Here is a 25,053-nt window from a genome sequence, read left to right as displayed (position 1 = left end):
AACTAACCATGCAGGAAGTGGCCATAGACTTGACTACTGATACATATAGTGGAGCTAGGGAAATAATATAGGGCAAAATAAACAAAATGTGAAGAACCTACTATCGTTTATTCAGCCTATCTATCTAGTCTGTGCAATGCAATGAGACAAGCAGTGTCAGCTGTCATGAGATGCAGCAGGAACTCTTGCCTTCTTGCTCGTTCTTTGTAGTCAGAGCAATATAACTCTGCTCAAACTTCTTCGCCATCCAGTCAGGCACAGGTGCATTCCAGTCTTCGGGAGGCTCAGACCTCAGCTGCCAGACGTCGTTGTCTCGACTGGCTTTTAGACGGTCATGCTTCCTCTTCTCTTCGCTGTTCACCACAGCATTCTGTTTGCCAGCAGGAAATGAACAAAAGTCGAGATGGCACCAGAGACAGCAAAACAAAAGTTAAGAACATTACCAATGGTTAACTTCATAACTCATCAGAGACTGAAACATGATTCTCGCACCATAAGCTTCTAATCCCTACTGGCTCTAATAGGTTTATTATCTTTCCAAGGCTACCTCAAGGTGCATTGTGTGTCATGCAAGGAAGGTCCGATAAAGATGATAAAGATGTGTGGTTAAAGTTTAGAATTTTCAAACTGCTTTGTCATTCATGAACTGTTCATCGCAACTTTACAGACTTGTCATTAAATACCAGCTACAGTGGCAATACTAGAGGCATGTTAATAAACTAATTTTCATTTCTGAGTTTGATGCTACCTGAACGTGCATAACGTCAGTACTTCAAGGCAACATACACTAAACTCTGCACGGCTAGTACACTTACGAGAGCCCCGATGTCCTTCTTTTTCCTCCACAGCATGCAGTTGTCAAAGTCTTTCCGCCACTGACTGCAGTCTAGCGTGGTGCCGTCGATGAAGTACTGATGGAACCGTCCTCTAATACCTTGGGGAGAAAAAAAATCACACAGGTGTTCAATGCACCTACGTTCACAAGAATCGTCTGGAAGTGAGCGTGCGAACATAAACATACTTTTGCAGTCTGAAAGCTCCTCGCTGTACCACTCACACGGCCTCACCTGCGAAGCAAAGAAACATGTGTCCACTGAGCATGCTATCAATGGGTGGAATACAAAGCAGGTGCAGTGTAGTCAAACGTCCGCTTGGGCGCTCGTTAAGCCCAGACCACATGTACGCTTGCCGACATATGCAAGGTCACACCTACGCATGCACAGACGGTGTGGGAAAGCTTGTGCACATTGAAGTGTGGCACGATCACAGACATTTGCTTCAGTCAGGTACAGGCACTCGCGTCGCCACGTGCCTGGAGCTACATCACCCACAGAGGCCAATCAGAACATGCGGTTGTCTGATCATCTCGCCACTGCATCTACGCAGCTACGTTGTGGTACAGACCAGCTTGCTCTTGCTAGATTGCACCTGCTGCACCAGAAGTACCTTTTTTTTGCAGGGACCAATCCTTTGGTGCGGCTTCCCAAACGTCCAGCATGTGTTTTCTTACTTTTATCTGCAGCTTGTTTTCATTACGTCTGGTTTTTCTGCACCACCATCGCTTCACAAAAGTGACAAATATAGAAGCAGCAGTCATAATCTCCATCGACAAAGGACACTTAACTTCATGCATAAAGGCCCGGAGGTCTACTTGGCTTGCATAAGGCCATAAGGATCACAACAAAATTGTCAGGTGAAGAGTGCCTTTTGGAGGGAAGTGGCAGCAACTGTTTTGCCCGGTGTGCCAGGTAAGCTTGCCGGAGTTCTTCCTTGTCGTTTGTGAAGCTTTGGTAATATGCAGCTACCCTTTCGAACAGTCAATGTCACTGCCATGCAAAAGCAGTGAAAGTCACAGTGCAACAAGGTGCAACAAAGGTGGGAGTTGACCAAAGGTCAGTAGGCCGGCTAACCTTGGGAAGCCCACAGTAAAACTACAAACGAGGCAGGGCAAGGCTACATGGGTTGGGCCTCTTTTGAAGCCAGAGAAGTGGAGATCACAATTGTTTTGTAGAAAGACTCAGGAACATGGATGAAAATATACAGGTGGCTAAAGCACACAAGTATCTGTAGCTGAAAAGTGTGGACGCACAATGACGGAAGAGGTCAAGAAAGTAGGCAACCAAGTTCAGGGTAACTGAAAGAGTAAATGGACAACCAGGAGTCATCAAACAGAAAGTTAGAGAAACAATGATAGTAAATTGTGTGCAAATAATGGAAACAAAAAAGACCCTGGAGATTTACACGAGAAGAAAGAAATTAGAAGGGAGAATCTGTACGTTAACACAAAGGGAAGTGCTTTGCTATTTGAGCCTTGAGCTGGTTGCCAAGAACAAAAACTTACAGGAGCAAATATTTGTAACAAAATGAGGCACGTGTCTGTTGCAGCAAAAATGGAGACCACTCGACAAATTCGAATGCAATGCAAGGTATTCACCCAGTGAGACCCGTAGGTAACCTACACCTTCCAGAAGCACTTGTATATAAACTGGATGGAAGCATCAACCAGTCAGCAGTCAAGGTAAGCAACAGACATTTAGAGTATTGATGGAAAGGAAAGCAGGGAAGAGATTGATATGACCAGATCCGTTAAAGGCACAGATAACGGTACAAGGTATAAATATTGAAGTTCTGGGGAAAAGAAGAAAGGCTAAGGAGGTGTAGACAAAAATGTTACAATGAAAAGCATGTATAGCATACCTGGTTAATTCAAGCAGGTTAGGTGACTATTTGTCACCGCACCGTTCTAAAGGGGACGCTAATAAATCATCATCAAATCATCATCGCATGTTGCTACAATGAACTAACATCTCAGAAGAGCAGGACGGGAGCTGAGCAGGATAGCAATTGCACTTGGCCCTACTTCGAGCTCCCGATGTTCCTCCGAGACTCTATGGAAATGAAACCGTGAGTTTAAAGACATTTTAATTGTCACGCAAAGGAAAGTTGCTTCAGTTGCTTCAGCAAGTGCCCATATTTAGTGCAGTGATGTCAAAGCTACAAAATTGTAGGCTATCTGCAGGTATTTCTTTTCTACAATGCACAAGTCTGCACAGACTTTTGAAAATTTGCAGAATTTCGTGCATTGGGAGAGAATCTCATTCCACTTCTTTCTCCAGCCAAATTAGTGCCTTGCACACCCCCAAGCACTGTTTTAAAGTGTTCAAAGCACTTGGGTTTTTCTAAAAAGGAAGTTATGCGTCAATGCTAAAGACCTTGTGCCAGTGTGCATGCAGACAGGCTTTATTTACCAATTGACAGTCACTTCCAGGGATCCCAGCACTAGCTTCGACAAGTCTGATCAATTCCATGTTATTTTGTAAAACTAACTATTATGGGATCAATTAAGCACCGTCGATGTGACCTGCGGCTGTCATTAGATTTTGGTGGAAGCATTTTAGGTGAGTATTTGTTTTGTAGCTAAAGCATACGTATAGCACCACAACATGGTGCTATAGCATTGGCTTGGCATGAAAAGAAAAAAAAAAGCAGTTCTGTGCAGGGTGTCGGAAGGAAATGTTTCTCATTCTGGTTTTAGTTTCGTTCTACTGAAAAAAGTTCCACTCCGGTTCTGCTCCGGAGGAGGAGGAGGAATAAACTTTTATTGTACAACCAGCACTTTATGATGGCCGGGCCTAAGCTTCCCATGAAGGGACGTTGAGGGCTTGCATCACCACCGCCTCACGGGCGTGCTGGGTCGCCCAGGTTTGGTCGGAACAAAGAAAAAATTATCCGTAACGGTTAATAACAGTTTGTTTGGATGCAAAAATTTTTGAAGCAATGTAGCGATAAAAACAGTTAATTTTTATCAATAAGTGAATAATGAGTTCTGAGATCATGCTCGTTGGCTTGAGTCAAGGTATGGAGCATGATCTCAGAAGCAGCACGTCAGGGAGTATGCTTGCTGAAATGCGAGACCGCTGTTCCAATAAAACCAACTAACGAACGAATGATATACGAATGCATAAAACGAATGACAAAACTTCTGTAACAAAGCGCTATATACCCTTAGAAAATGAAATTAGCTTTTCTGCACGCAAACCCTGGGTTTTGCTGCAACGCCGATCTGCTAGTGCACTGAGCAACAGGCTTGGATCACTGGAGTGCTCAGCCAGCTATCGCTCACATTATCCCGGCCTCAGATACACACCAACGCTGACATTGCCCGACGTCGGTTGTTTTGGATTGCTGACTTTCCCCTTGAACCGAAAACCAATAAAAAAATATTTTGGTTCCACTCAAAAACAAAATAATAAATAATGTTTTGGTTACGTTTTCTTTCCGGTCAGAAATATCGTTTTTTTTTCTTTTTCATTTTGCTTCATTCTGTTCTAACAGACTGGTTCTTTGTGTCATTTTCATATGCACATTTTTACTGCACACGACATATTTCCGATAGTCCACATACTTTGCTTGTCAAAACACTGCCTTAGGCACAAGTGTAAATACTGGCCATTTAAGGGATTACAGACAGTATCAGTTGTACTGCTACAGTAAGGGAAGTGTCTTGTGTTCACTGAAATGCACAAGTATAGAACGACAGCATGAACTAGTACAGAAGAAAACAATGACACTAAAGTCTTATGAGTCTTCATGCGTCACGTATTGTGCTACTATATACCAAGATCCATAATATTTACTGACCTTTTTAAGTAACCACTTCAGACAAGAGCTGTGCGAAAGAACTTTATTTTCACATTGCTAAAGCTGTCTACTAAGAACATATGTACAGGCTAAAGTATCTACAACAAGTACACATCTTTTCTTTCAAACGAGTCAGCACATCAGGCAGCATTCAAGTGCCGATCCCGTCAGCTCTTCATCCAGCTCCTGGCTTGCGTTGCGCTGTTGCTGATCCGACAACAGCGCAACACATGCCAGGAGCTGGATGAAGAGCTCACGGGAGCGTAACTACTTGAGGGCATGCATCAATTCTGCAATGTGGCCTTTGTGGATGTGCACGAGCCGGTGTCGGTGGTGACAGACGAGCCACTGCCATCGGCGATAATGCCTACACCTCGTTCGTAGCTGTCATCAGTGACGTCAAGGTCATCACTGTCCTTGGACACAACACAGGAGCATGAGGCCACGCCTGCAAGCAGAAAAACAAAACACAATAATGAAAAATTGCAGGTGCAGGAGCTGGGGCATGTGTCCAGTAACCTGGAAGTTTACCAGCCAAAAGGTGACCACGAACTGTTCACAGTGTCGCTAGTCTCCTGTTTAAAACTAGTTAGTGTAGTGTAACATACGGGCATGAGCAACAAGGTAATGCAAGTTATCAGAGAATTTTCCAACTAATTTTTTTTTTCTGTCATACTGAGCTCTGTCACTTATGCCTTCGTGGTGCTGTTGACACATTGGTAAGGAAAGGAAACAGATAATGAACAAGCATTGTTCACGCTATCTGTTCCTTTTGCCTGTCCATGTATTTTCTGCACTATGAATGCGGAGTGGAATGGTCAGCCAGCCCTTTAAGATAGCATGTTTGTTGAATATACTTGTTGTCTACACATATTTGTCTTTCATCTTGTCCCATTCCATTAAAGTCGAATCTGCACACTCATGCTCAGCAGCAGAATGCCATAGCCACTAAAGACGTTAAGGTGCACAATCAACGTGAAACTGAAGTTACTGCATTGCACATTTAGTTTGCATTCATGCGGGCCTGCTGGTGCATGGTAGATATTAACTGTTATTGTTTAGCCCTTTGCAGTCATATGTCAGGCCCCTTCTGACACATGAAAATATCCGTTTCACTCGGTTGTTGAGAACTGCCCAACATGCATGTGTGCTTGCATTTGCGAGTTATTTGGGTTGGCAGCGCAAGCTTTGGAGAACTATTTTTTGTAAACTAATAAGTGCACTTCGCAATGTATCCAGATGACAGAAGCAAATTTTTTTTCTTCTTTGCTCCATGCTTGAAGGGATTTTAGTGCAATTTGTAGCATGAGGCATTGGCAGGATGGAGACGTTTTTCTAGGCATGTGTTTCATGGATGTAATTAACATACGTTCAGTGAACCAGATGATTTTAGTGCTGTGGTTAAATATATTTTGGCCCCGGATGGTCGGAAAATGCCCTCCAATGAGAGCTACACTGAGGATCCCAAAGACCAGTCGTGGAAATCCTAGCCCCCACCTTACAGAACGCTTAGAGCGCTACCCCACAGTACTTAAGTACTGTTGGGAGCCTCAGAAATAAATAAATTGTCTGAAATAAATGACTTAACATGTGTTTGTTTACCTGAGTGCTTTTTCTGCGTGGAGTCTAAATGCATGAAATACGCTCCTTAATGGAATGACCACAAATTAAATGAAATGATCGCAAAATGTTAAGCCTGCGTAGCTGTTTTATTACTACTGCCTTGTATTTATGTGTGCCTTGTTTCACTGTAATGCAACCAATGAAAACTGTTTTTCTAAATGTGGAGTATAGCATCCTGACAGGGCACAGTGGGTTATGAAGTATGCCTTAGTGGAGGGCTATGAATTGATTTCACCATATGGGCTTCTTCAATGTGCACCTAAATCCAAGTAAATGAGCGTTTTTAAATTTCCCCTCCTCAGAAATGCAGCCACTGCAGTAATTGAACCCACAACCCAGCGTTCAGGGACAGATTGCCGTAGCCACTGCGGCACACCAGCTCACACGAGAGCAGCAGCTCAACGTAAATATTGTTTTTAAGCTAGCACACAACATTGCATACTTTCTTGTTGTGCTATCCTGCAGGTAGTCCTGCGTCTATTATTTCAGTTTTAAGGAGCTGTACTTAAACATACTGTTATCATATTAGGGCGCATTACCTAGCGGCGGCACCAGGATACTCTCTTTTTTGCAAGGGTACAGAAGCGGGCTATGGGATGCATCAAAGTAAAATGCTCATTGGTGCTTGCATGTGCCATAATCTTCTTGACAGCATAGTAATTGGAAACTGAGAAAAATACCAGTAGTCCCCTCAAAATGTATACCTGTTGTTAACTCGCAATACTGTTCTTATCTTTTCTTCATTTCATTGAAGTGTATATTACTTATCCCTCACCTATCATATATTTTTTTTTACTGTTCTATTTTCTGAATACTATTGTCTTTCTGCAGCCTCTTCATCTTTAACTTGCAGGTTGCTTGTTATTGACATGTTTATTTATATTTTATGTTATGCCCATTGGTGTTATTGCTTCTGATATATTTCTGTATGTTCAATTCACTTATTTATATTAGAGCTGCACGAATATCAACTCTTCCAAATACAAGTCAAACAGATATTGAAAATATTGAGCACTGAATCAAGTAAGGAACAGTCAAATGCAGATGCATATATTTACAGCAGCAGTGTTTATTTCAATATAGTTACCATGCCTGTAATGACTAGTGCAAGAGAGACAGTTAACTATCAGAGACAAAGGATAATCTTTAAACACAATATCACTAATTGTCATTAAAAATAAAGTGAGCAAATAACCTCTCAACATATTTACAGCCTGTTTGCAAACAAGCTTTCCAAGAACGAAAGGCTGTATGACTAGCTTTCTAAAAATGCTAAATAAATGGTTGTCAAATAAAAACGAAAAGAAAAAAATGAAAACGAAAGAGAAAGCAGAAGTTAAGGGGAAAAGAAAAAGGCTGCTGAAGGACTTCTGCGTTATAGACACATGAAAAAGGGCCCTTTGGAAGCAAAACGTTGGTTGTAGTGTAAAAGATAAAACTGCTACATGACTAAACTTCCAACGGCACTAAATGACAGAAAAGGTTCTGAACAGAACAAAAGCATGTGAAGAATATGGGAATGGTAGAAAAATGGGAAAGACTATTTGCGTTAAGATCACGGGTTGTCATATAGGCTTCTGCTGCAAAACTCAAAGCACAGCATGCATTGCTTTGAAAAACTTTTGTCTTTGTTTCACGTCTGATAATGTGCTATTCTTTGTTTACTATACGGAGAACAGTAGCCAGACTTTAACAGTCAGATGTTTAAAAATATTGGGTTAGTTTTGAATAGTCCATTTTCAAATACAAATATTCAGTGTAATAGTCTATTTGTATTTGAATATTCGCATGCCCCTAATTTATATGTGCTTCCAATGTTTATTTTGCTTTAAAATTTTGGTAATTCTAAGCCCTCCTTACTTCATGCACAATAACTTAATGCCTCATGAGTGGGGCTTGTAGCTATCTTTAAATCACTATCATTGTATTGTTTCTACTTGCCAATGAATGCTGTTGCAAAATGCAAAATGTTTTCACTTTAGATGACAAAAAATACCACAGTTCAAATCAATTACTGCTCAAAATCAAAGCTCAAGTCCCTCTCAAAGCAGACAGACTGTTCACCTCACCAACGTAGACAAATCAGAGGGCAACACAAAATGTTACCACCGAAACTTTGTTTCTTGCATAGGTGACACAAAAGTGATAAATAAACAGCACCAAACTGCTAAAGCCCTATTTTCATTTGCACTGCTTAACTTTGCTTTCTTCGGTTCTTGTTTTTCTAAAAATAAGATCTGCCGAGTATATTCAGGATGTCTACCAAGTTGACATTTCCAAATTCCCTGAGTTTTCCAGGTTTTCCCCGAGTGCCTTTGCGAACTTCCCTGAGTGATGCAGAACTATGTTTTATGTCAAGACGGGCTGGAACCATATCGCCCGATGCTGTCACTCCTTAGTAAGCATATGAAAATTCTTTTTAAAAAGAACCGGCTTAATCCAATTTGAATACTAAGGAGTAGTGTTTATGTTACTTAAAAAAAGAATAGAAGGGAGGGATTAGTAAATTGCACAGCAAATAAAATGTCTGAAAAAAATTGCAAATCGAGTCAGACATTCTCAAATACAAATAAAAAGGAGATGCATACAGAAGCAAATATTTTCGAATATGAGCTATTTATACCATCTGATAGCAAGCTCAGTGGTATGAGGCCCGAATTTTGTCCCAATAGAGATTCTCTCTCAACAGCCCGTAATTCAACCTCAACTGTCCTGACATACTCTCAGCCCGCGCACGACGCCTCAGTGTTGTGTTTCACTGCTTTAAAGAGTTTATTTTGGTTTGTATGAGGGACACCTGCATCTCGGCGTCAGCCAAGAGCTCAGGCTCCTTCAAAGAAGCCCTCGCATACTTCATTCCTCGTTCATTCCTCAATGCGTCGGTCCTTTCTGTACTCGTGCTCCTTTTCTCGCGCGTTCGCACTACGGACCATTTGAAGCCTACTCTTGGTCAGTTTACAGTCAACGTCCAATTCTTCGGACCCCCTAGGGGCCGCGAGAACTTCCGAAATATCAGGCAGTCCGAAAAATAAATGCATGTCTTTTACTGCTCTTAAGGGCTCAAATCGACACAGGCACGTCTGAAAAAGCTATGAATGCCTGTCAGTACACTTATTAGGCATAGCGGTGCTCCTACTGCGACAGGAGAGGGCGGGTGCACGCGTGTAAAATTAATACTGCGTCCCGTGACGATTGCCCCTTCCTACGCTTGTTAAGCTTCACCGCAATACGTTTGCTAATGCTTCACCGCGCCACACCACTGTATTGAGGCGAAACTACCTTTCAGGAACCAGCATTATGGAATGCGCCGTGCTTTCCGAGCTTCGAAGCCAAACTTATTGCTGACAGCGGAGAAATGAAGAAACACGGCACATAACGGCAAGAAGCTTAATAGCGAACGTCGAAGCAGCTAGGCGTAGCGTTGCCGCAGTGGTGGCGACGGCTGCCAGCGGATCTGCGTACGATAGCGCTGGTTCGAGGCGGCGAGGTAATCCAAATGGCAGCGGTGGTGGCTTCGATTAATGCCGTTTCGGACCTGCGGTCAAGCAGAACGTCCGGAAAATCGAACGGCAAAGAGTTCTTGCGTCCGAAATTTCAGAAGTTCCGATACATTGACTCTATGGGTTACGTGGTGGTGCCGCGAAGCCGTCCAAATTATCGGGAATGCGGAAAGTCGGTCGCTGACTCTACGCTGGCAACTCCTCCAGCCGACGACAGGGCGTCAAAGACGATTCATTACGATTCCTGTCTGTTGCTCGAGCCAGAATTACCGCGACTTTTGACCCTTTCAATAAAATGACAGCTAATTTTCCCTGATAGAGGCACAAATTCCCTGAGTTTTCCCTGAGTTGTTCCAGGCTACTAAAAATCCCTGAGAATTCCCGGTTGGTAGACACCCTGATATTACAAATAACAGTACTATATTATGTGGACTCTTAAAGTAAAACTGGATTTATGAGCTAATACATCAAGTTCTATTCTGTTCAGGCAATGCGGAAGTCTGGGCACATAAATATTACAAGTGGCACTGACTCAGTCAGGCAAACAAAACAGCCGCAAACTTGGTTGAGCTTGCGGGTGTGTTTAACACATCGGAAAGCTAGTAACCCTCCCTTTTCTGGAAACACTACGTTGTGCATCGTTGACAGTTGCAATGATGAAAACTGAGAAATCTGAAGTGTTTCACACAGCAGCCGGGCTTGGTCGATCTGAATGTGGGCTGGCACTTTCTGGTGCCAGCCCGCAGGAAAACGGTCAAGCAAGGTCCTCCCCATGACCCTTCAAAGCTGTCCCTGGGGTTATCGTGTCCATTTTTAGAGCGAAGCTTCCTTTTATGATCCTCCCAGACTTTTCTGATTGTGGCTGATGTCTTGCCGAATATATTTGTAATATATACAAGTGTTACATGAAGGCACACATGCAGCGGGCGCATAAAAGCCTTTCGTGCTGACCATGTATTTGCAGATCTGTTCTGTGTAACAAAAAAAAATAAATAACGTGCTTCATAAAACTTGCACATATAATGCCAGCACACAGGCGCCTCTAAAGCACACCGGTCTGTTAATGGAATGGTGAAATTATTTAACAGATCCTTGGATTTTAGCCACTCAGTATGCAACAGTGGTTTCTTGGTCAATCCTCCAGGATGGGCACGTGCCGCTATGTACGATTCCTACATAAAACGTGAAGATGTGATGTCTGCCTAAAGGTCTATCTCTAAAACACTTTGATCTGTTAATAGAATGATCAATTATATTTCACAAATTCTCTGATTTACTTTAGTTTCTCTAACTTAGCCATTCGGCCTGTGCCACTGGGGGTGTCACCGATCTTGGCCAATCCTTCAGAATGGGTGTGTCTCACCGTGGCACAAGATGTACATATTCCGTAAATGTTGCTTGATATGTGTCGTACTTTTCTGTGCACACACCTGCCATTGCCAAATTGTGCACATTGCTGTTAGCTGTAAAGCATTTAATTAACCGCTTGACTTAAGCTTTGCTTCGCATAGATTCCAACGTGTGCATTGAATCTGCACATTTTGTTTTGTTTTTTGCACTTCTGTTGTACGATTTGAGTCTGACAAAAAGGTTTACTGCCCTCAAGTTCTGCAAGTGGAACTGACAATATCAACAGAAAGATCACAGAAGTCTGCAGTCGTTTTTCCCATATAAGGAATACTGAGCAGCTTTAGTAGCCATGCTATTTACTGCACCGTGCCAGCACTCATTCTTGCTGCATTTTCCGATTGGATGTACACTGCACTGTGTTGGTATAATATTCCGCACTGCTTCCCAGCAAGAAAGCCATGAATGACTGGACTCATAGTCATGCTACAGAGCTTTGCTATATGGAGAAGCACTCACCATCATTTCATCTGGTATAACTCTGGATGCGCGTGCAGACGCTTCAAAGCAACTTCTTTTGAAATGTCTGGCTGGTGCCACTGGCAGGGAATTTCACCCACTTCACTGCAGAAGTAGGCTGTGAAAAGGTTCCTAGCACGTGCAGCTTCCCCGTCAAAGTTCCTTGAATGTGTTGCTTCAAGGGGGAAAAATTGCGGCACTCTGTCATCCCCCGGCGCAGCTTCGATGCCTTGACGCCAGGGTCCCGCTACAACATTACCAAACCCATCCTCTTGGTCTGTGTATCTGTCAGACTGTGGGTTGAGGATGGTTAGGAAGTTGTGCAGGACACAGGCAGCCTTGATGACCAAGTCCACCTCTGTGGGGAGCAAATTTATCGTCCGCAGAAGGATCCGCCACCTCGCTGCTGTGAGGCCGAATGCGTTTTCAGCACACCGCCTGTCACAATAAAGCAAAACATATTCTAAGATCTAAACACTTCATTTAAGAAAAGCAGTTCAGAAAAACATGTTCCTCTATTCGGCATTTGTGAGAAGTCACATTTAGTTATTTATGCTAGCAGGATGAACAGAAAGTAAGAACATCTGTGTCACAAAGTACCACACATCTTTACATATCTTGCTGTGTATTCGTTCTTCCCACAATACATAACTGAACTACATAATTCCCGCAAGGATAACATAAAATACATAACTTCCCGCAAGGATAACTGAAACATCTTTCAAACACAGTTCAAACACATTACTGATATGTAGACGCTGTTGTGAACATATGAGCCAACTTAAAGCTTTTCGATGTAGCGCACTCAATACCAAGGACACAAAACAGGAATAATACGTATACACAGCACCATTAACACTGTGTGTGTCGGTCCTGTCCGTCCTCTGCATCTCTGTACGAAATGTGCTACAACAAAAAGCCTTCAAGATGACATAACCAATCCAAATCTCCACACTGATGTGAGCCAAACATTATTATGCTGCACGCAGCAAGAATTTCAGCTTGCTGTCTCCTGTGGCGTATGAGGCCTCTTGCTTTTAATCCACCATACACGCTGTCAGTGACGACATTGCAGAGGCTCAATGGCTGTTATGCGGTGGTAGCCCACAGAAATCATCAAGTGGGCAATCATGTGTAACCATCTCAAGCACAAGATCATGGCTTCCTAGAGATGTAAGCCTCCTAGAGATGTAAAAAAACTAGAAATCTCCCTCTGTTGCCATAAGTGGATTGCGGAAAGAAGAAAAAAGAAATAGTTTCCAAAGGAAGTAATTTACTGCTTGATATTCAGAATCGAGAGGTGTTATATGTTATAAGATAGCCTTCATTCATCACAGAACCAATCAGTGGTTTTTGGTAATTGAAGTTTACAAACGAAAGCTTTGATGCTTAGTGAGGTTATGACAATGAATAGTGTGAAACTGAACAGTGATCAAGCTGAAGACAATGAAAGATGGATCATAGACAACACATTTTATAAGTCACTGCTGCAGTATCTCTATGAAGCAGGCCTGCATGTTTATATTTAGTTCGATAACGACGTCATGCAGCATGGCAACTCAAGTGGAAGAAAAAAAGAAAAAAAAAACGGTACGGTATCATGCCCTTCCACAATGTAGCACTTGTTAGCTCGGCAGTTCAGCAAGCTGTCATGTCAGTCTGTACGATATGTAGTGGCATGGCCACTGAATTAAAAAAAAAAGTGCGGCCTGCCGTGTCATGTGGGCTGCAATGGGAGTGAACTAGACAGTCGTAGTTGCATTCTCGGCTGCTTGGCTGGGTCAAATGATGCTAGCTGTTGGGGATGGGACATGTTGGCTTCCCCGGGCAACTTCATTCCATGCGGATCCCAGACAACAGTCCCCATCTGGTGGCGCTCCAGCGGATGACAGAGTTTTTGATGCACGCAGCACGCAGGCTGCACCATTTTAATTTTTTTAATCTCGTGGCCGTGGTAATGGCGACCAAGTTCAGGTGACATAACATACTGTTGTGCACATTACGTTTGTTGCTACTGACATTCCATTTAAGTCGAGGGCTCGCCTTTCTTATCCTACTTCGTCCTTTTACTAAAGCCAAGAGACACTGTAACAAGGAAAGTATAGGAAACATTAAAAAAAGAGTTTTTCCTTCATACTTTGTTTTGTTTCACTGTCTGCCAATTTTATACTTCACTACAGTCAACCTACTAAGTTCCTATACCTTTTCCTTTTTTCCCAACTACATATTGCAAAAATTACACAAGTGATTCCTCATCACAACACCAGGTAGCCTATTTCTAGATGGAATATTTGGCATTCACAGAAAAGAATGGGAAATGACGACTCAGACTGTGTTGTAGAAAGCTGCAAGTTCAGCACAGTTTTTTGCTGGGAAAGGTGGGACCTGCTTGTGAATGAACAGGATGCCAGCGAAAATGACGCAAACACAAAGGAAGCAGTGAACAGGAGAAGTGCTGCACTTGCAATAGTGAACATTTTTAACCTTTTCAGCATCACTGACGCAGCAGTACGTTTCTGCGTTTGTCTTGCCACATTCCTTCTGACATTCCTTTATTCAGATAGGAATGCGAGGACCACACCAAGAGAGCATTTGTCGTTATCCATGTAATTTCTTCTACTTCGGCTCAACCAGAAATGAACCATATTCGTTTTATAGCATCAAACAAAAAAAAACAGAGAGAAAGAGAAAGAGAAAAGAAAAGGAAGAAAACTACATTGGAAGTGCGTTCCCTCTGAAAAAGAAAATTCTGGGGTTTTACATGCCAGAGCCACGATCTGATTATGAGGCATGCAGTAGTGGTGGACTCCAGATTAATTTCTATCACCTGATGTTTTCTAATGTGCACTCAAGCCAAATACATGAGCGTTTTTGCACTTCACCCCCATTGAAATGCACCCGCCGTGACCAGGATTCGATCCCGCAACCTCGTTGAGCAAGGGAGGATGGGGAGGGGAAGGACCGACACTGAAAGGGTTGAGTGTCCAACACTTGCCCTGTCCACTTCTTTCCTTGTGCATGCATCGTTTCCGCTGATTTTCTGTTAATTTCCAAACAGTTGTAAATACTATTACACTGCATGCAGTGTAATATTTGGCTCACATCAGTGCGGAGATTTCGGTTGGCTAAGTTCAGTCCATATATAACAATGCCACATTTAAAATACATCCATTATAATGATGAGTCAAGTTTAAAGTATCAACTTATGCATTAGGGCTATGGGAAAAAATCTAAGAAAATATATAACAATATGCTTTCAGCTGCATGTCAGACATAGTCAAAATTTTGCCTTCTAGATGGTGTTTTCCGTGCAGACTGAATGTCAAATTTATGCAGCTAAGTCTCAAATGAACAGCGCCAAGACAGGGCAAAAACTTCGCATATGCAAGTTTGTGGCTGCCGCCATTACAGTGCAGCACATACCAAGCACGCTGATTGCAAAAGCCACGCAGAGCATCGCCGTGCTGGCATGTTATAAATGTTTCGTTTTTTACAGCCTACTGTCTACGTCGATCTTTAGTGCAAGAAACAAATGTGGGTCTTGAGCTACAAAGATATATTCACTATAGCTTTTTTTTTTTGTGTGTGTGGCAGTCCACATATAGTGACAATCAGTTATAACAACTAGATAGTTGCTTTTCCTTTATGTTGGTATAAATTGACTGCACTGTAGCAGTTCTGCATACACAAAATTATTTCATCACAATGTGCAACCGGCACTGTAGCACTGTGTGCTCTGTAGTGCGTCGATGTTTTTTCCCCTTCTTTCTTTACGCACTGAACGTTGTTGAAATGGCTTATTTTCCATACGCTATGTACGAGATGCTTGAATACTCAAAGCAATTTAGTATCGTAGATGGACGGACGGCACTTATCTAAAGCGATGGCAGTGTACTATGGTATACAATGGCATTCCATAGTTGACTGAGAATAATAAGTGTATTCTTCAGCAGTTATAACTACATTACATGAAGGAAAATTTGGCTGCAGGACAAGATGCATGTTTATTTGTTTACTACTTTCTTTCTGCATACGACTATAAAATGTCGAGATGCAACTGTTTCATCGCGTTCTTTTTGCATATGTACAGTAGAACCTCATTGATACGTTCCCGTTACGTACATTTTCCCGGCGCCAACGTTCGCAATCAAGAACACAATAAATGACCCAATAGAGTTACATTCATTTTTTTACCGGTTCATACATTCTCAGAAAACACGATTTTTTCGGCACCAACATTCAGTACATCGCCAAACAACGATCGCATGAGACGTTTTCCGGCCACTAGATCCCATGTAATAGAAAATGCACAAGGCATGCGCGATCGAGAACAGTGCATAGCTGCCCGCCGCGGCAGCTACACCGCAATACTCGCCCACCCGTCTCATGTGAAAACGCCGATGTGCACTCAGTTTCTCATTTCAGTACCAGCAAATCTTCTCCGGGGTCGTTATCGCCAATCATCGGGCAATCAACAATCACCGCCAATCCTACTGCGATAAGCATCTTCGTCTGTTTCACGGTGCATAGTGCCGTAGGAAGCGTAGCGCACGCTTTTAATAAGCGATAACTGAAACGCATTACCGCTGCCTGCTGCAGACTGCGATCGCATACGTTTTATGGCCGCTAGATCCCACATAAACAAGAAAACGAGCGAGATGCGTGCAATCAGGAACAGTATATAGCCGCCCGTCTCACATGAAAACGATGGCACGTACAGTTTCTTATTCCAGTACCAGCAAATCTCCGCCCGGGTCATCGCATGCCGCATTCACAGCTATGACCGCCAAACCTATTGCCATGAGCCTCTTGGTCTATCCGTCTTACAGTGTGCTGTGCCTAGTGACATTGGTAGCGTACTGCACACATTTAGTAGGCAATAATCCAAACGTGCCGCCATGCCCTGCCTGCAGGCGGTGCGATGTGACATCACGTTTTGCTTCAGCAGCATCCGGCGTCGCCCATCAGCTCGATTTTGTTGCGGTTTCCCGTCGCCCTCTTAAAATACCGCGCAATAGAAAAACAACAAAACGCCTCTCTGGCCGCCGGAGCACTACAAGCTTGATGTGCATCAGCCTCTCATGCCGCAACGATCAGCACAACACTTCACATTATGTAGACGTCAACAATAGTCGATTCCGAAATTTTTTTTTAGGGTTCATTCGAATCGAACATTTTCCCGGTTAGCATGTTCTTTCTCACAATGTTTTCCAAAATGTATGAATGAGGTTCTACTGTATATGTAATTGTAGATATATATGCACATTTGTGCATGTGTGTGTGTGTGTGTGTCGTATTTACTCGCATAATGATCACACTTTTTTGTTTAAAAAATTGATGCAAATTCAGGGGTGCTATCATTATGCCAGTTAAATTTTCTGCGAAAAGAAAAAAAAAGGTTTTTCATCCCGCATTTGCTGCGGGATGACAACAGGTCAACAAACAGCCTGCTGCCGCTGTAACAGCGTGGGACACCAAAACAAAAATGGCGGCCTGTGGAGCAAGCAGAATGCGCCGAACACGATTTTTTTTCTTCTCGTGAGTACATTATGCGCACTGATATAGTTTTTTCCGTATCAGTAATGAATAATATTAATATCGGCAAGTCTGTGGCAATAACGTAGCTATGTCCACTTTGAGGGGACAGGAACATAGATGGGCACGCTTAGCTGCCAGTGACATAGAAACACATGGCGGGCATGCTGCAAGAACTGCTGCATTTGTCTTCACTACTATCCTAATACGGCACGTTTCCGCAAAGGGTGGGTGAATGTCTTAGCTGTGTTACAAGCGTCGGCGTATGAATAGGGTACACTTCTAATGTATCGGTGTAAACGTGGCTGCTATCGTTGCTGCTCGCAATTTGTGCCCACAAGTACAGATGAGAGGAATCGAAAGGTGCCTTTTTTGTTGTTGTTGATCACAACCATCATGAAGCCTACAAATAATAAAGCCAAGGCAAGTATGGTGGTAGCCTTTTTCTCTCATGGAAGTGCAGAAAGTGATGAAAGGAATGAAATGGGGCATCTGCTTAAGAATCTGTTTGGTGCATGCAGATCGCTTGGTATGTCTTGCAGAGTCGTTCGCGCAGCATTCGACAGATGGTAAGCACGATCATAATTAGCTAGACTTGGCACACGACATATCACTGCAGCAAGTTCAGGGTGCGATCATTACGCGAGTGCGATCATTATGTGAGTGCAATGATTATGCAAGTATATACGGTATATATGTGTGTGTGTGTGTGTGTGTGTGTGTGTGTGCGTTTGTGTTATTAATTTGTGTATATTCATTTATGCACTGAAGTGTTACCTGCTTTATTGTGACAGAGAGCAATTCATGATTCTACCGCTGTTGTTGCTCTGGAAGGCTTCGGAACCCTTGTCAAGCCAATTCCCCAGCTTTTAGCACTGGTTTTGAAAAGGAAAAATAAACCAAATTGAATTCAATTATGCCCTGCTTTGCCTAAAATTATGGTTTAAACCCCTGTGATCGATGTCTCAGTGCACCTAATAATCAGGGTGTCGCCTTACCTTACTCTGCTCACCCTGTAGTTAAAGACATTTTGCTCATCCTTAAGGTATCTCGTTGGAAACGGGCGCATGAAGTCTTTCCTCAACTGAAACACTCTGTCCCCTACGAAGACGTGGGGCACAGCTGTAGCAGTCCCAGGGAGCAGGCCAAGTGAGGATATGCCAAGGTCTCCATTGATGAGGGCCCTGCCAAAACTTGAGTTCCTAAACATGTCCCCATCACTCGGGCGGCCTTCGGCGCCCACATCGATAAGGACATATTTGCAGCTGCTGTCCACGACAGCCATGAGGACAATTGAGTATTTTCCCTGAAATAAAGCATCAAACAAAGTGTGGGCATGTGCATGCAAACAGCAAATTCAAGACCGCTGCTAGGCCATCTGTGTGCCCCGTTTAGCAAGTAACGCCTGGTATCACTCTGCCATATACAGGCTATCACGTAATAAAGTTTACTGAAATTGGCAGCAGAATGCAGTCAACAGCGAAAGTATGAAAGGATGCTTGGGAGCTTAATGAGTTGTAGGGAGTGCAAAGCAAGCTTACCTCATTTTATAGCCGCTATGTTATTTTTTTTTTGTTCAGAACTACAAGCACCCCATGTGCCACATGACATCTACTGCATGTACTTTGTACCACATTTTTTGGTGTATAAGACTTTTTCCCCAACAATTTTCGTCTGTGCATCTTACATATGCCTAAAACCATCCGCGCTGGTGCACCCAATATGTGCATCTTCCTTCACGAGTATAAGAAACCCTGCGTGGCAGCACTCTGAAAGAAATCGGATCTTGTTTTAGCATGTAGTAACCATGGCAACAGATGTCAGCTCATAGGGCTCACCATGTAGACAGCGCAGCTCGCACCAGCTGCAGTAAAACCGCCATTCTGGCCTCCGTGACTGGAAATCATGGGTACTAGTTTGCTGTTGTAGTTCAACTTCCTCTCTAAAGAAAGGCATTGGCACACTAAATAAGAAAAAGGCACCACAACTTTTATAGCTATGTTGGGGTGCCCAGATCTTTGCTTTTTGTATATGTTACTGCAGGTGTGATGCAATAGTCATTTGTCCCGAGCAGCCGTGCCGCAGAGGCTATGTCAGCGATATGTTTCAAGATTCTTATGATGTCACGTACAAGTTATATATAGATCGACAACGGTAACACAGTGATGCTGCCGGCTGAAGTGGCTGAACTTTTTGGCAGTGCGTCGGAGAATGAGGCCTTCGATGGCTTTAAGTGAAGTGCAACAAATGTTGGTTTCCTGGTCTTAAACATAAGAGCATTGGTTTAGGTTACGTTCTGCTAGAATTCGCAGCACATAAAATTTTTGTTTACGAAAGCTCAATGCCCTGAAATCGGTGAGTACAGCATTTAGCAATGAGTTTCAAGCATATGTAATCATGTTTAATCATGCTGACTGAGTTAAAATAGTAGGTGTGTCGTATGCACAGGTGCAAACAGGACGGAAGTTCGCAGGAAGATGGAGGCTTGACGTGATGAGAAGCAGTCGAACAAGGAATGTTGCAGGCTCCAGTGGCACTTCTTGTTCGACTGCTGCAAGGTGCATCTAATAGTATACTAACTCTTTTTCTTCGAAAGGCATGAAATGTAGGGGGTGCATGTTATGCAAAAGCGTCTTTCCAACTTATACACCAAAATATATGGTACCTACAAATCTTCATTTTATAGGCATAATTGCAACTACCAAAAGAAACAGAGGCCTTTACATAAAGCAAATCAGATAAAAGTGTATGAGTTCACCTTGTAGTTGACGTAGTCACTTCCAGACATTGGAGGGCATGTGATTGCCACATGTCTTCCATCGACAGCCCCCAGGCAGTAGGGGAATTGCCACCGTGAAGAAAATCCATCGGCAATCTTCTTCCAGTCATCTTGGGTTGGTGTCTAGAACAGTACAAATATCGCCTATTACTCACAACTTCAAAAAATTATTTCCGCACAATGTCGAAGTTGTTGGAAAGAGTGCATGGAGCCATTTCAAATAAGCTGGATTGTATGCCCACATTTTCATAAGTCTCAGATCACCTCCAAGTATCAATAACAACAGTTCCCTGTCACCAAAGATGTAATTTAAAACCACAATATCATTAAAAGGCATGCCATAGTGGGGAGCTCCAAGTCAATTTTGAGCGTCTGGGTTTCTTTGATGTGCATCCAATAAGCGGTACACGAGTGTTTTAGCATTTCGGCCCCGTCGAAATGAGGCCTCTGCAGTAGGGATTTGATCTCACGCCATCGTGCTTAGCCTCGCAACGCCATTGCCACTGTGCCACCATGACAGGCTTTCCCGTCACTCAGCTATATTGTCACACTGCACCTCCTTCTGCTCTATGAAAGCATCATGGTTGGCTGCTAGATCTTGCAACCTTCGCTGTTGTATTGTTGACACCTCAACTTTTACGGCTGCTTTTCATTAATGGTATGTGCCACCTCACCCTAGCCCACCTGCCCCTCCCACTGCTTCTTTACTGAAATTAAAAAAAGATTTAGTTGTCTTTTAATGGTGACGGCTACCTATTCTCATGTTAACGGTATTTAAAAAGATGACAAATGTCACAAGCTCAAAAAAATCAAGATGAGAGAGCTAGTAAATGTGGTTCTGAAAGAGTACGACTAGTCTGAGAAAAGTGATAACAATTTGCACCTCAGAATACGATTCCTGAAGGGCTGATCAGGAACACAAAGCTGACATGCAATCCAAGACAGGCAGGACCGTAGATATGCACACAGAAGCATAATAGGGAAAAGTTGGCTGCATCACACAAGACACGAACAGGTGAAGATGACACACATAAGAAATGTGCACGTAGATGGAAATCATGAAAGCTGACTGTGTATTTATCACACTACCTGCTGCTACATAGAGTCTCACAGAGCCTTTTCCCAGCTTGCAGTGTCTAAAATGCCATGTAAAACAAATCAACGCAGAACTTTAATATGCCTCTGTCCTCAATTGTTCAAGCGGGTTCAATGTGTTCTGCTTTGCCCTTTTCCTTGGCCAAAGTTTGGCGTGCGAGGAAGGTGGTTGCAGACCAACTCTGTCAAGTTCTTGCTCTAGCTTCGGTCTATGCATAGCATGTCCAGAGCACTTTAGAAGCAGATGGCAAACGTCCTCATTGTCATAACCGCAGGACCAAGCTGGGTATAACACACATTTTATGTAGTACAGGAAATGATTTGACTAAGCAGTGCACCAAGGCACAGTTGATGAATTAGTGTTTTGGTACTCCTTGAAAGCTGACAATTCTTTAATGAATTGGTAAACATTTTGCAGTCACTGCGAGCGATCATCACAGCCTAGCAGTCATAAGAGAAATATCATGGTTTACTCACTCTCATGAAACGATCCTTGAGGCGTGCCCATATAGCTTGACATGTGACATGTATGCATTGCCTGGCAGTTTCAAGGCCTACACGATACGCCCGTGCTACGCGGCATATGTCGTGCCCTGTTGCCAGGTAACTGTAACATCAAATAACAAAAATCAGCTGTGACACCTAGTTTCGAGCACCTGTTTTCGTAAGTACTTCAACCAGATAAGCTTACGAATTATGTGAATTGTGCATCAATGAATTTGCTAGAATAGCCTCGCTCTACACAAAAGAGTAGTGCAACAAGCACTTACCAAAGGAGAAACTCAAAAGTAACATATTTAAAGTGCATCACATTCACATACCATAAATCCATGCAGTGGTGAAATTTATGTAAAAAATATTTGAGGAAGGTAAGCTTGCCCTCATGCACTAATCTAAGTGAAGCGTATTTTCACACTTTTCTGAGCCGGGACATGGTATACAACAGAAGTAAAATAACAGAAAACTGCTGTTCCATGAACAGATACTGTAGGCCTACTTAATATTACCTCACTGTTTCGAGCTTTTACAAAAAAAAAACTGAAATGATGCTGCAGTCTTACATGCGCAACCAGCATCCCCTAGCCTGAGATACTGGTCTCTAACCCAACAACTTGCACGTCCCAATTGACCATTAAGACAGAAACACTTCACAGCTGCAGTCTATGCAGTTTCACTGAAACATACTGTAAAGATAATAAGAAATCTGCTTCTACCATTAGAACTATATCAGTACATGCATGGTGCCCCACTGGTAAACATTTTCACTAACATGGTAGAATGTAGCTCTGCGAACCTCAAAGTTATCGCCAGTCTCTCTCCAGGCTCCAGGGGCTCACTGTTGAGTTGTAGCCGGGTCAGGTCGGCAGCTACAAAGCTTAAGAGCTTATCAAAAAGCTGCGGCGTCATTCTGAAGTACTTGTAAAAGAATGCATGATCTCCTTGCCGCTTGCGAAGCATCTGCAATTGCCATGAACAATTCGAACAATTCGTCATACGAACCTAAGAGCCGTGGCTGCAAATGGTCGTCTGGTGTGTTTGTGCCGTGCACCTGGGCCAGGATAACGTTAACCTATTTTAACCTGCCTTTATTCCAAATCTACCATGAGGCCTCCGTGATAGGTTAAAATGGCTCGGGTCCAGCCTATATGGGTGGAGTCCGTAGCATTTTGTCCTATCATGAAAGGCTAATGGCAGATTTTGGAATAAAAACAGACTGGACGTTATAGCGGCCCTGAGTACCAAAAAGGTAAACTGAGGTTATTTAGATCATGGTTAAAGTAGACAAAACCCGGAGCACTATGCCGATCAAAGTAAATTTAAAAGAAAAAAAGAAGGCATTTCAGCTTCCACACAGGAGCCTTGTTCACACGTAAGAAAAACAAATGTGTTTGAGCAATTCGCTTAAATAGGCTTGAACACGTGAGGCTAGGTTGCCATTGCTCCTGTTCAGAGTGTGCGATGTAATCTGAATCATGGGCGACTCAAGATAAAGGCCGACAAGCTGTTTTGCATTCTTACAATGTTTAAGTGGCACACTTTTCAAACCAGAAACAGCAACAATCGCTCGTCAATATTAAGTACAAATTACCAAAGCAAATTCCCTTGCTTTGTGTACGTTGTCCCATGCGCGGATTGTGACTACGTGTATATTGGCGAAACTGGCGACTTTGAAAGGCGTCTTAAATAGCGCAATGGTGACGTGAGAAAAGAAAATGTGAAATCCAGTGCTTTGGCCGAGCATGCAGCTTCAGGGGGCCACACCATCGACTGGGGGAAGGCGCGTGTCCTTGCCAGAGAATCTCGACGCCTTTGCCTTGAGTCGCTCGTTATTCAGACTACACCGCACACGATGGCAATGCCGGTGGCAATCATACATGTCAATCGACGCGTTCACCGGGCCGATAAGAAAATCAGCCGACAACAGCCACGCACTAGAACGCTGTAAGATGGGTTAGGCACAGATTTACATGAACAAATGGCGGCAGGAATTGAAGGGTACTAGAGAAAGAGCGCATGCAAATCGTCTTTGCAGCGGCATACGCTTGTACTTAGGCAATTACACGCTCGGCCAAGAACAGGTTCTGAACAGTGACACCATACAACAGCCACAACTGTAAAATGAACAGCGTACTTACAGCTGTGCGGTAAAATCCATGCCTTCGTGCCGCAGACACAGTTCGCATCCACAAACGTCGCCGCTGCCGTCGCTCTCGCCTCCTCTTCAGTAAAAGGACGAGCAGTAGCATCTTCAGCAATAGCAAAAGCCTCACTTGATGTGAGACTGCAGGCATGACGTCGAGGGGAAGCAGCAAAAAAAAAAGCCTTGCGAGATAGACCAGCCAGACAGCGGCCAATGCTGACCGATGAACACACGCGAAATCGGAGCGAGCCGCACGCGCGCAAACGCAGAGTACGCGACGCGCTTGATGGCGTGCCAATGCTGCTGCAATATTTTCAGTGAGGCTTATTTATACGTCACGTGAGCAAGTGCCTATTTCCACTTAGCGCCGATTAAATAACTCAGAAAATAAAACAAGAAGGTCTATAAATATTTGAGCATATTGAAGCACTACCAATAACTCAGTACAAATCGATGTCTACCAAAGCGTAAAAGCGAGCGCGCACTGGCGTGCGTCTCTTGTGGAAGCAAGCCGCCATTCACCGCGAGGTGCGGTAGGCGCAAGGCGTGTGGACACGAACTTGCGCGCGTCGGCAAGCGTACGTGTGGTCTCGGCTTTACAGTTGCCGACTCTGACGTTTGCGAATCAAGAACGAAACGGATCAAACGCACCCATGTCACACTGACGATTGCTCGAATCGGTGGGCTACTACTACACGTCAATTTCAAGCACGTTCGACTATATCATGTTGTTGCTCAGTCACAATTTGTACATCGTGTGCGCTGGAAATGGTCAAAACATATGGGCTTCGATTCGGGTCGAAATGATCAATGATGATCAATGAAAAACGTCGGCAACGAGTGGTGCAGGGGAACATGTGCCGCGAGAGCGGTCAACGAGGTAGCGTAGTGAGACACCGAGAGTTGTGGTCTTGCGCAAGCATTACCACTCTGGATAAAAATACCGCATCTTGTAGTTTTAAACGCAGTCTAGTGTGACAGCTTACTCACCATCCAAGCATTACGGGGGACGCCTTCAACATTTTCCGGCGCTACATTTGCAGTTTCGGAACGCAAGAAGCTTGTGCGAGCCGCCATGTTATGGTACCGCAGCGCCGAGTGGTTTTGCAGAAAAAGAACGAAAACTACTTGTGGTAAAAAATTGTTGTTCTTTATAAAAACTTTCCCAATAAACATTTTTAAATTTAATTTTATGTGCAATTTATTACTGTAATATTATTTATGTTTATTTTGCCTCTAGCTTCGGTTTCGATTATGGTGGGAATTCGAATGACACGTTTGCTTGAAATTGTTCTCTTTGTCAAAAGTATTTGAAAATACCACTCTTTTTTGTTCGCATACATTCAGCTCTTCACCATCAAAATCTTAAAAGA

General features: G+C 43.3%; 2 protein-coding genes across 2 annotated transcripts; both read right to left on the bottom strand.

The window, feature by feature from the left end:
- Positions 1–89: 89 nt before the first annotated feature.
- Positions 90–24,773, bottom strand: LOC142576020 (synaptic plasticity regulator PANTS). The gene is made up of 4 exons (XM_075685898.1): positions 24,671–24,773; positions 1,022–1,067; positions 816–934; positions 90–370 (listed from the first exon to the last, which is right to left on the bottom strand). The coding sequence occupies exons 1-4, from the start codon at positions 24,755–24,757 to the stop codon at positions 164–166; spliced, it is 459 nt and encodes a 152-aa protein (XP_075542013.1). The 5' UTR covers positions 24,758–24,773; the 3' UTR covers positions 90–163.
- Positions 4,668–24,657, bottom strand: LOC142576019 (uncharacterized). The gene is made up of 7 exons (XM_075685897.1): positions 23,676–24,657; positions 22,334–22,497; positions 21,517–21,646; positions 19,924–20,067; positions 18,164–18,471; positions 11,631–12,068; positions 4,668–5,089 (listed from the first exon to the last, which is right to left on the bottom strand). Exons 1-6 carry the CDS (start codon positions 23,829–23,831, stop codon positions 11,633–11,635), a joined length of 1,338 nt encoding a protein of 445 aa, XP_075542012.1. The 5' UTR covers positions 23,832–24,657; the 3' UTR covers positions 4,668–5,089; positions 11,631–11,632.
- Positions 24,774–25,053: the final 280 nt, after the last annotated feature.

Source organism: Dermacentor variabilis, chromosome 3 (assembly GCF_050947875.1).
Source record: "Dermacentor variabilis isolate Ectoservices chromosome 3, ASM5094787v1, whole genome shotgun sequence".
Lineage (NCBI taxonomy): Eukaryota > Metazoa > Arthropoda > Arachnida > Ixodida > Ixodidae > Dermacentor > Dermacentor variabilis.
Note: the sequence above shows the minus strand (reverse complement) of the source record. Positions and strands in the feature narration are given on the sequence as shown.